This window comes from Aristolochia californica, unplaced genomic scaffold, assembly GCF_029961685.1.
Source record: "Aristolochia californica isolate CCGP_79_NKW_82.1479 unplaced genomic scaffold, dmAriCali1.0.hap1 SCAF_2, whole genome shotgun sequence".
Lineage (NCBI taxonomy): Eukaryota > Viridiplantae > Streptophyta > Magnoliopsida > Piperales > Aristolochiaceae > Aristolochia > Aristolochia californica.
Window position 1 is genome coordinate 41,918,864 of NW_027181881.1, and position 14,475 is coordinate 41,933,338.

A 14,475-nucleotide genomic window follows, 5' to 3' on the forward strand; every position below is an offset into this window, starting at 1 on the left:
CTCTTGTAAAAAATTAGTGCAACTACACTATGATATTCAGGTAGCAATTCGTATAGTGACAAACCCAATATTTCATGAAATGACCAAGCATATCAAAATTGATTACCACTTCATTAGAGAGAAGCTACAAGCTAGAGACATCACCATACCAACATGCAGATATTTCATGATTTACTTATTGTTGGTTTTTTACAACAACTCTTCATGATTTATGTACAAAATTAGAGATTATGATGCACCAACTTTAAAGCCACCCACAAGGAGTGGTATGGATGGTAAATAAAGAACAAGGTGTCATGGTTAGTAAATATGAAAAACTTTTATAAAGATGGCATAGAGTTGTAATAATACAAGTTAGTGGATGTACTCTTATGTCTTTTTTTTATTATTTTGAAGGATGTGGCCCTAAAGGTAATGTAGTATTTGTAAATACTCTCTCAAACTATGAATAGAATCTCAAGGTTGGGGAAGAGCATTAAGCTCAATCCTCTTAAACACATATTTTTACTCCTCTTGTCTCCTCTTTTTCTCTCTTCTTTCTCTCCCTTGGTTTCTCCTCCTAACCTCTCCACAAGCTAGAGCTCTTCTCTTCTTCTCATCTCTTCTTCCTCTTCTCTCTTCTCTTAATCCCTTAGTATTATTATGTGAAGAAGGCCATAAAATTCAACAACTATTTATTTTAAAGTAGTTATTTATTATCTTTTATTATTAACTAAACAATTTATTTTATTTTCTAATCATCATCACTTCTTTATTTAATTTTAATTACTATGGATTGCATTTTTATATTTTTATTTTTAATTCCCATTTTGTATTAATCTATTTCCTATTTCATGTTCACCTTATTACACTGTTTACTTTAATCATTCACTTTTGTTTTATTTGTTTTATTTTTTTGTTTATTTTAATTTTTTTCAGTAGTTTATAATTTCTATATTATGTCTACCTTATGATATAAATTCCATCTTTAGTATGCCTTTTATTTATATGTGATTTTTTTTCGTTTATATTCTTCCATGCATTCTCTTTCCTATTTTATACGTACCTTTTCGTTGATTTGTTTTTAATTTCTATTTTTGTTAATTTACTACTTTTATCTTTTACTTGGTGAATTTTCTGTGCCGTAACCGGATTAAAGGAAACTGGTTGGGCAGGTTGTGTCAAAACACAGCATTTGTATTCACATGAGTCAGTATTGACAACTTCCATACGTTACAAGAGGCCTTTTGAACGAAGGCTTGTGCTCGAAAGACGCGAATCGCTATTAGCAGCAACCTTGAGCTGTCCTTAATTCCCGGTGCCCCAAAAAAATAACTATTTCCACACGCCGCTCGACGTCCCTTTACAGGGAAGCCATAATCACCTTCATGTGCTTTGACTTGTCTGTGAGCGGTGCGCTTTCCTGTTTGGTATCTGAAGAGCTAGGAAGCCGATGGGAATTTTGAAGGATATTATCCCTGAATACCGTGTAAATTACAAAGCCGTGTGTCCTTCCTAGCTGGTATCACCAAGAAATCAACTGTTATCATCATGACTCCGTTCTATTCTCTCCTTGTTTACCGATCAAATGAAGCAGCAGAATTATCATCGTAATGGCCCTTCCATGCATTCCCGCTGTCCGATCCACTGCATGCTTGATTCTGCACGGCCATATTAACCAAATCCCCATCTAAACTCATCTGCTGAACTTCTGCCGGTGACAATATTTTGATGCTCTGGACACATATAACAAATTCCCTGCAGTAGGATTCAGAGCCAAGAAACAGATATCAGATCATTTTCAAAGACGCTTAAGGAATGTATTTCTTAGGGTGCCTGAAACTGAGGGCCACTTACTCCCATGGATCATCTCCAACAAGTAAAATATCATTCTCATGATCCACGTAAACCAACTTCCACTCTGTCCTGTGTGGATCGTCCAGCTGACCCTCGATCCCAAACATGCATGCAAGCTCATGTCTAAGATCCTCATAGCCCCTGTACCGAGTGACATCTATAGATCTTCCAACCGAACCACGCTTGTGAACCTCCACAAAATTGCTCAGTGCATCAGAAAAAAAAAAAAAAAAAATAGAACAAAAAGGAAGCATCTAATTATCAATTGAAACAATTCAATTGGCAGGAGCAATTGTCTGAGCAAGTGTGTAGCCATTTTGAGGTGCATGAAAAGCTATTATTGCCAGAAGTCTCATTAAAAGGATGAAGTATACAATTTCATAGGTATTAACATAAGCAAGGGATAATTTACTGCCCCACATACAGTGCCTTTAATGATACTATGGCGAGCATTTTCTAGAAAATAAAACTCATCTAGGACAAAGATCAGACACCTAGTTGTTTGTTCCCTGCAAAGTCTTTAAACAATTAAGATGCAACGTTTTATCATAGAGGTATGGCAAACCTACAACTAGTATAACTCTCTGGACCTAACTACCTCACTTACACTCAGTGAGCTGCTACAGACGCAATAAAAAGATCCAGGGTGACGTTTTATTACTAATATCTATTAACTTCTGAGTTACAAATACAGACGACCAACAAACCCAACGAGTTCACAACTTCACTTCTATTAATCACTCTGCAGATCCATTTGTAATCAATTTTCAGAAAACACACATGAGGATATACGAGTAACCTTCTTACAATGGGTAAATAATACATTAAAGAGGCCAGCCTCTGAATTAGTGGCTTGACTTGTTTCATCTTCACCCATTTAAATTGGATGTTGAACCACTATGACGTTATGATCATACCCAAGAGAACAGGAAACAAATGGGAAACTCAAAAAAAAAAAGTTTGTAAGAAATCACAAGACCACAAAATTAATCAGCTGATAGGAAATTGTTGAGAAAATTTTAAGAAACATCCGAAAATAAATAAAATTATTAGTAACTTATGAAAATTTTAAAAATAATATGTATATCACTATAATTGATGATTCAAAGGATCACAATAACTGACAATCAAAATTACAATAGAATTAACTTATGTAAACAACATGTTTGAACCAACTAACTACTTAGAATTCATTGCTGTCTTTTTATTTAGAGGAAACATATAAAATATGTGATTTTATGTGAAGCTTCAGAAAAAATTTCAATTAAATCGACTACATGTTTCTTCCAAATGTTTTTATAAAACTAAGTCAAAGTTTTACTTAAACCTCCAAACATGTTTTTAAAGGACAATGGTTCTTCAAGAAGAGTTTTTATGACTATACTATGACCAACATGTGATACTTAAATTTTTTACAAAAATATTTTTACCAAGTTGTAGCACAAGGCCTGCATTGTGCAGTGGATATTCAAGTACTTCAGATGATGCCAGTTATTGTTAAGCAAGCTCTTTTGTGGGTATACTTTCCAATTTGGAATTCACAAGTAGGGTATGGAAAAAATGACCCAAGTCACCAAGGCCAGTCTAGTTTACTTGTTAAAATAGTTCAGATGGCTGGTTTTCTGGTTCTTGAGAAAACATGTTTTTGGGTATACAAATCACAGAGGACTCTGGGTGTTGGTTCAACCGAGTCCCAGGGACTTGTTTCATCCATTTTTACAAGTTGCAACATTGGGAAAACTAGCTTATGTTGAAGACAGAGAGGGGGAGTGATGTTACATGGCTTACTAGTGGATGAAGAAAGTCATACAGAGAAATTGAAGATGTATAAAAGAAGAAAGAAGAAAACTCAAACACAGCTGTTTCTATTTTTGGAAAGTAACTCTTTTAGGAAAGTACTCTATTTTGGTACTTCCCATATGGGGAAAGTATGTTTCCACTTTAAATAGTTTACTGCTTTGTGTACAGTCCTTATCAGAAGAATTTTAATTAGTAGTCGGTTTAAGAAAGTTCCAAAGTAAGTCCACGGTTGAAAGTTTCTATCTCAGATAGTTGCTGCAAGTTTTTTCAAACCAGTGGTTTTCAATTTAGTAAGTCAGAATTCAATTTCAATTGGGGGGTTTAGCCCAAGGAAAGTTGTATCCAGGTTATGTTACTTATTTTGACAAGTCTTTAGATGTTTTGGAGTCCATAAATAGGTGAATCCGTTGTAACTTTAAACAAGCTTTGGAATTAATACAAGTTTTTCTTTTTGGTTACCGGAGCACTACTGTTTCTCTTTCTTTTTGCTAAGAAGAGTTTATTAGTGGATTTTTCTCTTGTGCTAGCTATTGCTAATTTCAAAAAAGTACCTGAAAATTCAAGTTCTTCCCTTGGAACTTTTTTTTTTTTTTTGAAGAGCTTCCCTAGCAACTTGAAAACAAGGAATTTCCTAGAGTTGAAAAGTAGTGGTTGGGTATCTCATATTCCAGCCTTACCTATTAACCATATTTCATCAGTTTTGCAGCGGTAGAGAGGCATACCTTAGTGAACGTCCTTATCCGCTGAGGCTGTTGACCGGCCCATGCTCCTCTGTTAAGGACCCCGTTTTCATTGACAACAAGGTCACTTGAACAGCTAGGTTTAAAAGACATGTCTGGCACCCCAAATGACTGAGAACTGATTCCTGCAGTAGATAATTCTGTCTCTATGTCCTTCTGATTATTAAAACTGACAACTAAATTCTGAAGATCCTTCCCTGAACCAAATCCTCTAGATAACAGAGTGTCAGGAGTAAAACCATCGATATTAACTCCAAAGAGAAGGTTATTTCGAGGGTCCACTTGAACTTCTCCGTCCAAACCAAATGACGGCAGGTTAAAACTTTGCTGAACGCTTCCATCCAAACCAAAAGAGGTTGCTGATGAGGAAGCATCCAAATGATCAGTAACAGCACTACCACGACATGGTAGTTGATCTGGTTCCTTTGACAACTCATTCTTGACCCTAATGTCAGACTTAATTTGCATGTCTTGTACCAAATTATTGGCCAGTCCATGCCGAATCGCCATATCCTCCACAAGTGGTGGACCTTGCTGGATCCTGTTTGACATACTTCTTGAGGACACATGACAGTTATTTGTTGAAGGTGAGGTTGAACATGAGGGAGCATCTACATCTGTAAGAGTGGAATGAACTCTAACAAGAAAGGGAGACTTGACTTGGCCCAGAATGTGATTAGATGAAATCTGCTGTGATTGTTGATGGGATGAAATTTGTTGTGTCTGATGATTGGAGGATATTTGCTGCGTTTTGTGAGCAGGGGATATTTGCAGCGATTGGCTCAGTTGGGGAGAAGAAAATTGAGTTCCACTAAGCTGCTGTTGCTGCTGCTGCTGCTGTAGTGGATGCTGATTTTGTTGAATTTGTGGATTTTGTTGCTGCGGTTGAGGTACTGGAGAAGGAAACTGAGGGCTTATTTGCGAAAGCAATTGTTGCTGCTGCTGCAATTTCTGCAGTAGCTGAAGCTGAAGTTGATGTTGTGATAATGGCAACTGTGGTAATTGTTGCTTCTGTGCAAGATTCTGTTGTTGTTGGTCAGTTTGAGACTGAAATTGAAAATTTTGAGATTGGACTGAAACCTCACTAGGTAGATGAGAGTTTTGTTGAGATGGTGAGTTTGATCCAACAAATTTCTGCTGTTGGAGTTGAGAGTGTTGTAGAGTTTGTTGTGCAAGTTGATTCTGAATCTGAGACTGTGGAAGTGTTTGGCCAACGAAAGACAACTGTTGTTTTTGCTGAGACTGTTCAATAACACTAGGACTGACAAGGTGGGGTCTCTGTTGTTGTTGATGTGGCTGCTGTAGTGGCTGCAGTTGTTGTTGTTGTTGTTGTTGTGGCAGTGTTGGGGTTGCTGAATTAACAATAGTTGGCCGTTGTTGTGGTTGTTGCTGCTGGTGAGGCCATGTGAGAGGTGGTTGTAAAAGTTGTTCTGGTTGTGTGACAGGTTGGTTTGGTTTTGGACTATTGAACTGTGAATTGGATAAATGCAAGGATGCTTGAGATTGAAAATTCAGAATCTTTGATGAATCTTCAGCATTCAGATTGTTCGGCAAGGCAGTTGCAAGCATCGATGGAAAGTATCCAGATTGAGCAGCATGGCTCATTAGCTGAGGGTTCTGCTGCTGCTGCATGCTCATCCACTGGACCAAACTTAGGCCAGGAAAGATTGAATTTTGAGCATCCTTCATGCCCATGTCATCTGCCAACCATGGCATAGCCCTTTTAAAAGCATTCTCTATCTCAGCCTCATCATCTGCAAGTCACTCCTACCAACCTTGGTAAGAAACTCTAATTTCCTAAGGGTTAATTCCCTACTACTCCTGTAGGATGCTACTACAGCATAACAAAAATAAGGCTAAACTTAGATCAATATTAAAAGTAGCTTACCAGGCATCCCTGGTTGTCTGGGGAACTTGGGCCTGAAAAAGGGAGGAGGGCATATATAGAAAGGCGCGGCAACAGGCTCAATCTCCCAAATTGAAACCCGGTTCCGTCTTTCACCAGCAGTTGATTCATCCCAATTAACCTGTCACACATAAAAATCATCAGTGACAACTATGCGAAAGTAATGATAAAGACGACCCCTGGAAGCATCAATTATATTATATTCTGATTATCCAAATAAGAGACCAGTATACATGTTCCGCACCGAGTTACTTGTTAACTGCAAGGACAACATGCAACTTTGGGTGGCTCTACATGCATACCCTCCTTACCATTAATACAAGTGAGACAATTTACAACAAACTATCTAAAAGGGATTTAACTCTAACCTGAAGATTGCGCCATTGCGAACCTTTCCACCGTGTGGGATCCAGATCACTGATGCCTGTAATAGTCCCCATATATCTTCGTACTCCTGATTCTTCAGTCTCAAACATCATCCTGAATCGCATGCCGAGTGAAACTTGGGTGTACAGTGCTTTCTGATATTTTGCTAATGGAATGACAAACTCTGAAGGGCTTGCTCTGTTAATCAGTAAAAAAAAAAAATCATGCCATGTGGTTTTGAGAGGCCAAGTAATTAATAATGAAAATGTGATTGCAGTGTTCTCCTGCCATTCACACCCTATTTATCTTCGCATCACACGAATGTATAAAATCATAAGAACAGATATGTAACCGGCCATCCAATTGATGGCATACAGAAACAGGACAATATGGACATATCACAAAATTATCCTTTTCATAAATTGAATGGAATTCTCATAATGTTTATAACATCTATTGGACAAGAAGTCATAGCTGGTTCTAAGATTTTGAAGTCACCACCTAGGTTGAGAGCCTTGATTGCTCTGCCCATTTTCCTGTTGTAAAAATAGTAGAAACAAGAAAGTACCTTGGATTGTAAAACACAGTGAAGGGGCTATTATTTGCTGCAGCATGAGCTGCAGCAGCAAGAATTCCAATGTGCATACTGTCACTAGATAAGACTGACGATGAGAGAGTTGGCTGCTGTCTGCAAGAACGCCTTATACCCAATAGGAGCTGTGATTTCTCATCCCTACATGTGCAGATCTCTAGATAATTCATTACTGATTCATGTAAATGTCATACACAGTTCCTAATATCAACACCTTAGTGGATTACCTTATAAAAAGGACTGAGTCACCAGCACAGAGTCTTTTTGTGCTAATAAAGACACTCCAACCTGTGGTCAGAAGATGCCGTTTTGGCTGACCTGAAAATTAATTCAATTGTGAACTGTAAGAGAAGCATAGAAGGAGAAGAAAACAAATTAAAACAGAAGCCCTCAACTTGCCAAAAGTAGATATTTCAAAATAAAATAATATATTGTTGATCTTCAAGAATTTTACATAAATGTCAACCCATTACCAAGGAAAAAGTTATTTATTAATTAAAGAAACCCATCAAGATAAAACATATTTATCTGACAGAAGGATCGGAGGCATTTTTGAAACAGGGGTAGATCCCAGTATTTCATAGCACAAAAGAAAGACTGCTTCCACACAATAGATTTTTCACCAATCAGGCAGAACCAAATTACATGTACAAGATGATGACCACCAGAGGTAAGGTCTTAAACAAGAAAATATACCTCGATAGATATGTCGAAATGTCCAAGCAACATCATGCAAGTCTCTGGCCATTAGCTCTTGAGCTGGAGGTTGCATTGAATAATCCTGCCAACATGTTTGCATTTTAAGTACTAGAGTAGAAAAATAGTACCAGCATATCATGCATATAAATTTTCGAGCATATCTAAAACCTGGAGGCATCATACATACAAGAGGAGGGAAGATCTTTTCAGCTGCACGACGTGGAACAGAGAATCCACCGTGAGTGCTTGTATCACTGGCTGTCAGTGTTTTACAGAAGAACTCAGTTGGTTGTTTGCTCTGCTTCAGGCCCATGTCAGAAGCCAGCAATGCTTCTTTATCGTACTAACAGAAATGCATTGAGCAAAAAGTACGTCAGAAAATAAAGAGAAAATATTAGAAAAAAAAAAAAAGCCAAAATCTAGAAACCTAAAGTAGTATGATAAAACTCCCTTCCTCTATATAGTAACAAAGTACTCCTATAAGTGACCTCTCTGGAAAGTCTACCAGTATTTCCAGAGAGAGAACAAGGAAAATGTTTGATTCTATCTCATGCACCCTTTCTCCAGAATCAACCAGCATTCATTTGAACTTATGAATAACAAAAACAAATCTCTACCTACTTTATTCACAGGTTGAAGAGTCATCTGTGCATAAACCTCATCTGTTTCAACATCAGCCTGATAGAAAGTAAAGGAATTAAGTAACCATATAAAAGACAGAATTTCATGAAATAATGTGAGATAAAGGCTTACATGAAGAGTAACATTATGGAGCACACAGATCAACTTAGAAGGAAGTGATGGATAATTTGGGATACCATCTGTCTCCTTTTGCATTGAAGCTGCAACCTGATACAGATACGAATAACAAATACTTACATAAGTTCTAAGCATTTCTATTATATGTTTATTCTCTCTGCAACAACATAGATAAACATTTATTTCCTAAGCATTACTATGATATGTTAATACTATTGCAGAACCACTATACCTGTTCACTGTGACCTTGTGGGAAGTACACAACTAGACTCCCTACAGGAGGAAGTGACACGAGTGGGCCTGCACATGCATGCCATAGTTCTGAATTGATGCTCCTTTTCTCCCCTGATCACATCAAGTTTAATATGTAGCCATCAAATCTTCCAGGAATGGAAGTTAAAAAACATGAAATATTATTTTATTGGGTTTTGCTATGGTATCAACTACTGAGAAGGTGTGGACGTTGATTATAGACATCAATATAGGAGTGTTTTTCCATATTATATATAAATGTTAATCTAACAAGGCTCAGATTTCGCTCCATAATTCAGAACTAAGATAAATAATCATATCCTGTAATGCAAATTGGGCTGGTTGCCTCTGTTAGGCTGAAATCCTGAAAAAAGGGTCGTAGTACCAGTGTAGGAGAAAGTAAAACAACTCAAATAAGCACATTCTTCTCAAGGGATGAAGAGATATCTACTTGAAAGGGGTGACATAGAAATTGCAGAGAACTCATGCCTCGCCAATTTTTTAAAAATGGGAAAAAAAGGATGGCAGAAAAAGCAAATGCACAAAGAAACAGTTTATCTTTTTGAGGCTAGCAGGAAAACTTTCAAACTTGTATAATCAAGCAAACTCTGGATAAAAAAATTACATAGCAGAAGAGTCCACATTTAACTGGCAAATTTAGAAGGACAGTCCTCACTACTATAAAAGTTCCAGAGCTATACCATCTGAATTTGCCGGAAATCCATTTGATGGTGCCTTCATGTTGGCAGATGCCGCAGGTGAAGCTCTGAAAATGCGTTCTGAAAATTTACCAAAGATCAAGCCTCACACAATCTTTTCGGGTGCGAGAAATCTTGGAAAACTTCCGTTCCGTCTCAACAACAACTTCTTCCATGATAAACTAGACGAAATTCCATAACAGCATCATTCAGTTGTATTGCAACTAGTCCCTCGTTATGTTAAAGAAGCCGGTTTTTCAGCCGAGAAACAAATTCACGAGCTCGAAAGGGCTCTAAACTTTTACCTATTTGCAGGATTTGTACACTTCTGGAAATGACCTACGTTCGACTTATAATTACGATACTACCTATACCAGATCCCTCAATCGTGCAATTATCTGATTGAAGTTGGAAAGTACATTCCACTATGGCTGTCGCTAAAACTATGAAATTTTTCGATTACCCTACTTCTCTGGTTTCCTTGCAGAGAAATGCTTTAGCTGCACATTTCAATGCTGAAACTCCAACTGCCTCACCTACTTTTTGTAGACCAAAATCTGTTTCCTCTCTGAAAACTGTGCTTCCACGAGGAATACAGAAATCAATAAATTTACGGCCGAGTTAAGCTCAATTCGCATGTTCGACTGCTTGTCCGCCCGAATTTTGAAAGGAAAAACTGTTACAAAAAAAAAAAAAAAACAGTCAGCAAGAGTTTTGCGAAGCTGAAGATTCGAGAAGAGAACATAATAACGACTATAGACAGGTTCTATGCGAAACTTGATCGATTTAAATCTAAGTTCCTACGGAATAAGGTGAAAGACAGGGTGTTCGGAAGAAGGCTACTTCATAGTTAAGAAGGATAGGTACCCGCCGAACTTCCTCCAGGAAAACATGACCCACTTTCATTTGTACATTGTTGAGGTTCCACTAACTAAGTACCTGTATAACTCATTGGAGAACCGAGACAGCTTATTGAGGTTATAATCGGATTGAATTTTATAGCTCTTCGCAGGTCGAACAAGGACGAAAACCAATCGAGTTGATCAGGGGAGAAAACAACTGCCAATTCCAGGGGAGCCTTCTGTAGAGAAACCTTAAGCTCAATGTCTTCCGGTGAGATCGTAGAAAGTCCAACAAATCCCAGAGAGTAAGCTTCAGCGCCCAACTGCCTCACGGGAATTGTATATATTACAGTAGCTTCAGCGGGCAACCTCGACTCATCATCAGCTACAAACAAACCGGAAAAATCCCCGGGGCAGCCAGAGCGTCAAATTGGCTGGCACTTCATGTAACGCGCGCACGAGAGAGAGAGAGAGAGGGAGTTGTGGTCGTCGCCGGAGTTACGCAAGGTCATCGGTGGCGAATGACGCGTTCTCAATAAGCTCGCTCGGTGTCCCTAGCCGACATGAAAAGGACGCAATCAGGTTAAAAAAGGGTTGGCTTGCCCCTCCCTCCTCAGACAAATCATCTCTCAAATTCTTCCCAAATTCCTCTCAAATTCCTCCCAAATTCACATCTCCCCGCCATTAGTTTTATTCCTTGTTCCATTAAACAACACGCGAGAGTCACCATGATTCTGCCGTAAAAACCGGGAACTTTCACATGCCATTTCATCAAAACGTAACGCTATCCAAATTACCATAACACCCTCAAACAAGAAACAAATAAACGGAAATACCGTCCGTGCCGCTTTCTCCTGACCCCCTGCGTTACGACGTTTTTGTCTCTGCAGCCAGCACGTAGCCTCCCCAAAGCCCGCTCGTGCCGTCAAGAATTGAAGGAGAAATAGAAAGAATTTATCGTGGTCAGGCGGGTTCCGCACAGTCCATGTGGACGCGGCAGCTTTTGTCGGGGCAACGACCGTCATCGAAAGAGAGATATTAAATGCAGCCTTCTGTAGGTGATTTGATAGCCTTCTCACTGTACTCGAGTATTGGCGGCGCCCGCGTACGGCTCACCACTAACCAGGCCGCTCGTGATTAAGGCCTTTAATCATCGTTGTTGTACTGCTGACGACGCCGACAGCTGTGAGGAGGGACGGTGCGATCCGAGGGTCCAGATTCGGAGTGGATAGATCAACAATCGATGACGTGGACGACTAAGAAAGAGTAAAGAAAGCAGGGATTTGCTTAGATAAGATGAATCTTTATTTGACTTTGGCGTGCGATGTAAATAAAGCAAGATCGTTAGTGGGCACTTGGCACTGCCCTCCATGATGCAATTCGTTAGTGCACACTGCCCTGGTAGATACCAAATGGCTTCAACCGTGGTTATGTTCGAAGCCTTCTCAATGGGACCCATTGCTTTATTCTTTTGGAATATTTCCCGACAATTTTGGTGTTACTCCATGTGGGATAATACCCTTCTTAGTTGCATTATTGATAGGGTTAAGAGATGAAGGAAACGACACCACTTCAAACCTTAAATGTCAAATGGATCACCATTTTTCGTTAGTGAGAGGAGGAAAGAAAATAGTGGGCGTGGTGAGTTGAAGAGGCTTCTTCCACAGAGAAGTGACACCACTGAGGCAGCCGGACGTCCTTATCCAGCTGAACCAAATCCACAAATCGGACTGGGCAATTTGAGAGCCGAACGCCACTGAGTCAAATCGCCGGACCCCCCCTCTCCTTATCTAGAGCAGAAAGATCCAGAGAAGCAACGGGGAGGTGGAGATGAAAATTTTGAATACTGCCACTTTACCTTTTTGTCAAAGATCTTGAATGTCGAAGTGGTCATGCGTCGTGTGTAATGAGAGATGCTCTTCATAAAGTCCAAACCGATTCAGGGGGACATGAGAGGTCATCAGTAGGTCCTCACGATGGCGACCCAAAACTCCAGCTTCTGGCTCACTCTTTTACGACGGTTACCCTCCGGCCATCCCTGAGAAGACGGACGACCAGAGGATTAGTATCTGATTACTTGTCTTCTCTCTTTTAAGTGATTAAACAACTCGTTACTCCCATATTGCTTCCGTTTTCTCTCTCCTCCCTCTCTACGACGGATTTAACGGTTTTGACTTTCCACTGTTCCTTTCCAGGTGAACAGATTTCAAGCTCCAGTAACGTTTGTGTACACGAACCCTCTTTTTCTATTTTAAAAGGGTTTGTCTCTGGTCCCGCCTCCACAGTTTCTTTCTTCTTGTCTCCCTCAGCCGGTCACTGGCGACGCTGCAAACTCAGCACTTAACAGTCACATTCCTTGAATCTGGGTGGCTTAAACTGCTCAGGAATCCACTCACGGCAGAAACCAGAAAGGCACAGCAACTCTGATTTCGTGTCAGAGAAGAGAGTGAAGCTGCTTGAGCATTCGTTCATCGTATAATCTTAGCGGCAAGTTAAAATCCCAACTACTGCTGATAAAAAAATCTCTATAAAGTATTCTGGGTGAGTTGAATGAAGTCGTTCTGCAGTCGACAGCACGCATTGTTCGGTGGGTCCTGTCGCCCCGGACGATGCAACAGCGAGCATCCAGCAAATGTCGCCATTATCGAAGGATGATTAGTTTCGCCTGGCGATCTATTCTTACGCGTGCTTTGTTACTTACTACACCATAACCGACTAACAACCTGAATCTCAATCGGATAAATAATCTGACTCCGGCTCTGAACGCAACCAATATCTACCGGCGGCAAGACACACTGACGCTTCCATGATCGAATCGGGAATCCTGTTAACCAGAAAAGGAAGACAATGCACGCAAGTCACGGAAGAGGAGTACTACTTTGGGGAACCATGGCTGTGTGAGGTGGGTGCTGAGTTTAAGGAAGTCGTAAGGATGATTGCTTGTCTCCTACACACTCTATGCAACGTTGTACAGCCTAAAAATATAGGGAGTAGTCGGCAAAAATTTATCTTTTCCTGTTTCGATTTTCAGACTCCGAGAAATTAAAAATGGCGGAAACACACGTGGAAAGGGACCATTATCGCTGTTATTATTTTGTGGGAGTGGCGATTATTGCTCTCATCATGGGGGAAGATGCTTCTGTCCAGGCTGCAAAGCGAATTTGGCTGCAATTTTATCATTTCCCAGGGAGCCACTCCACATTTATTTAACGAAGACCTGTTTTTTACACGGGGGTTACAAAAGTCTCAAACTTAGGCATTAAAAAACCTTGAAATACAAAACATAAAACATGAAATTTTAGATACAATAAGAACATATTTGGTTTCCAAAACATTAATTTTCTCTTAGTGTCGAGGAAGTTGGAAGCTCTTAATTAACCCGTGGCTACTGGCTAGTATTCACTCTCTCAACTGAACTTAGGCACATAATGCTTATCATAATGCTAAGAGGAAATTATTCCAAGTGGCTCTTCGTAGTAGGTGACGACCCGAAGTAAGTGACGACGGTTTGTATTCGTCGAGATGCTGGCTGGTGTAGCTCTTCATCGTCGGCGACGTTTGGGTTGGTGTTGTTTGATGGAAGGCCGAGCAATGGCTTGGCTACGGTCGTCGGCAATGTTTGAAAGTTCAGCCGGAGTGGGATGACGATAGAGATGAATGGGAAACACTTCTAAACAGTGTTGTTCACAGTGAAACAGAATAGGCTTGCTCTAATTTTTTTTCTCGGCAATTGAGATTAATACGAGATAGTCTTCGACGACGAGAATGGACTAAGATTCATACGGGATAGAGCTTCTGCTCTGTTCTTTGGCGACGGGAAGCTACGGGACAGAGCTACTGTTCTGAGATTAATACGGGACAAGGTTGCTGCTCTGTTCTTCGAAGGAGAAGGAGAAGGATTCTCCTGCTCTGATATCAAGTCGAAAATAAGACTTCAATTTCAGTGTTTATTCTCATTCACATCGTTGGCTTAAATAACCATTTT

The 14,475-nt window shown here is 39.7% G+C and overlaps 1 protein-coding gene across 5 annotated transcripts; it reads right to left on the reverse strand.

Moving 5' to 3' along the window:
• Positions 1–1,155: 1,155 nt before the first annotated feature.
• Positions 1,156–11,218, reverse strand: LOC137956129 (auxin response factor 16-like). 5 transcript variants are annotated; one of them, XM_068803481.1, is made up of 15 exons: positions 10,516–11,218; positions 10,185–10,324; positions 9,652–9,830; positions 8,931–9,043; positions 8,693–8,788; positions 8,561–8,617; positions 8,127–8,282; positions 7,937–8,021; positions 7,468–7,558; positions 7,217–7,381; positions 6,651–6,846; positions 6,265–6,403; positions 4,359–6,130; positions 1,837–2,027; positions 1,156–1,737 (listed from the first exon to the last, which is right to left on the reverse strand). In XM_068803481.1, the coding sequence occupies exons 3-15, from the start codon at positions 9,689–9,691 to the stop codon at positions 1,557–1,559; spliced, it is 3,282 nt and encodes a 1,093-aa protein (XP_068659582.1). In that variant the 5' UTR covers positions 9,692–9,830; positions 10,185–10,324; positions 10,516–11,218; the 3' UTR covers positions 1,156–1,556. The 5 variants fall into 5 exon arrangements, with proteins under 5 accessions (XP_068659582.1, XP_068659581.1, XP_068659579.1 ...); XM_068803480.1 differs by having other exon boundaries at positions 9,954–10,324; XM_068803478.1 differs by having other exon boundaries at positions 9,652–10,324; positions 10,588–11,218.
• Positions 11,219–14,475: the final 3,257 nt, after the last annotated feature.

Bases quoted from the DNA above. Each gene is read 5' to 3' on its own strand.
- LOC137956129 (XM_068803478.1), bottom strand. From the start codon at position 9,691: ATGAAGGCACCATCAAATGGATTTCCGGCAAATTCAGATG. The intron at 8,789-8,930 runs GTATAGTGGTTC...TATCTGTATCAG, and splicing joins CACAAGGTCACAGTGAACAG to GTTGCAGCTTCAATGCAAAA. The intron at 8,618-8,692 runs GTAAGCCTTTAT...ACTTTCTATCAG, and splicing joins TCCATAATGTTACTCTTCAT to GCTGATGTTGAAACAGATGA.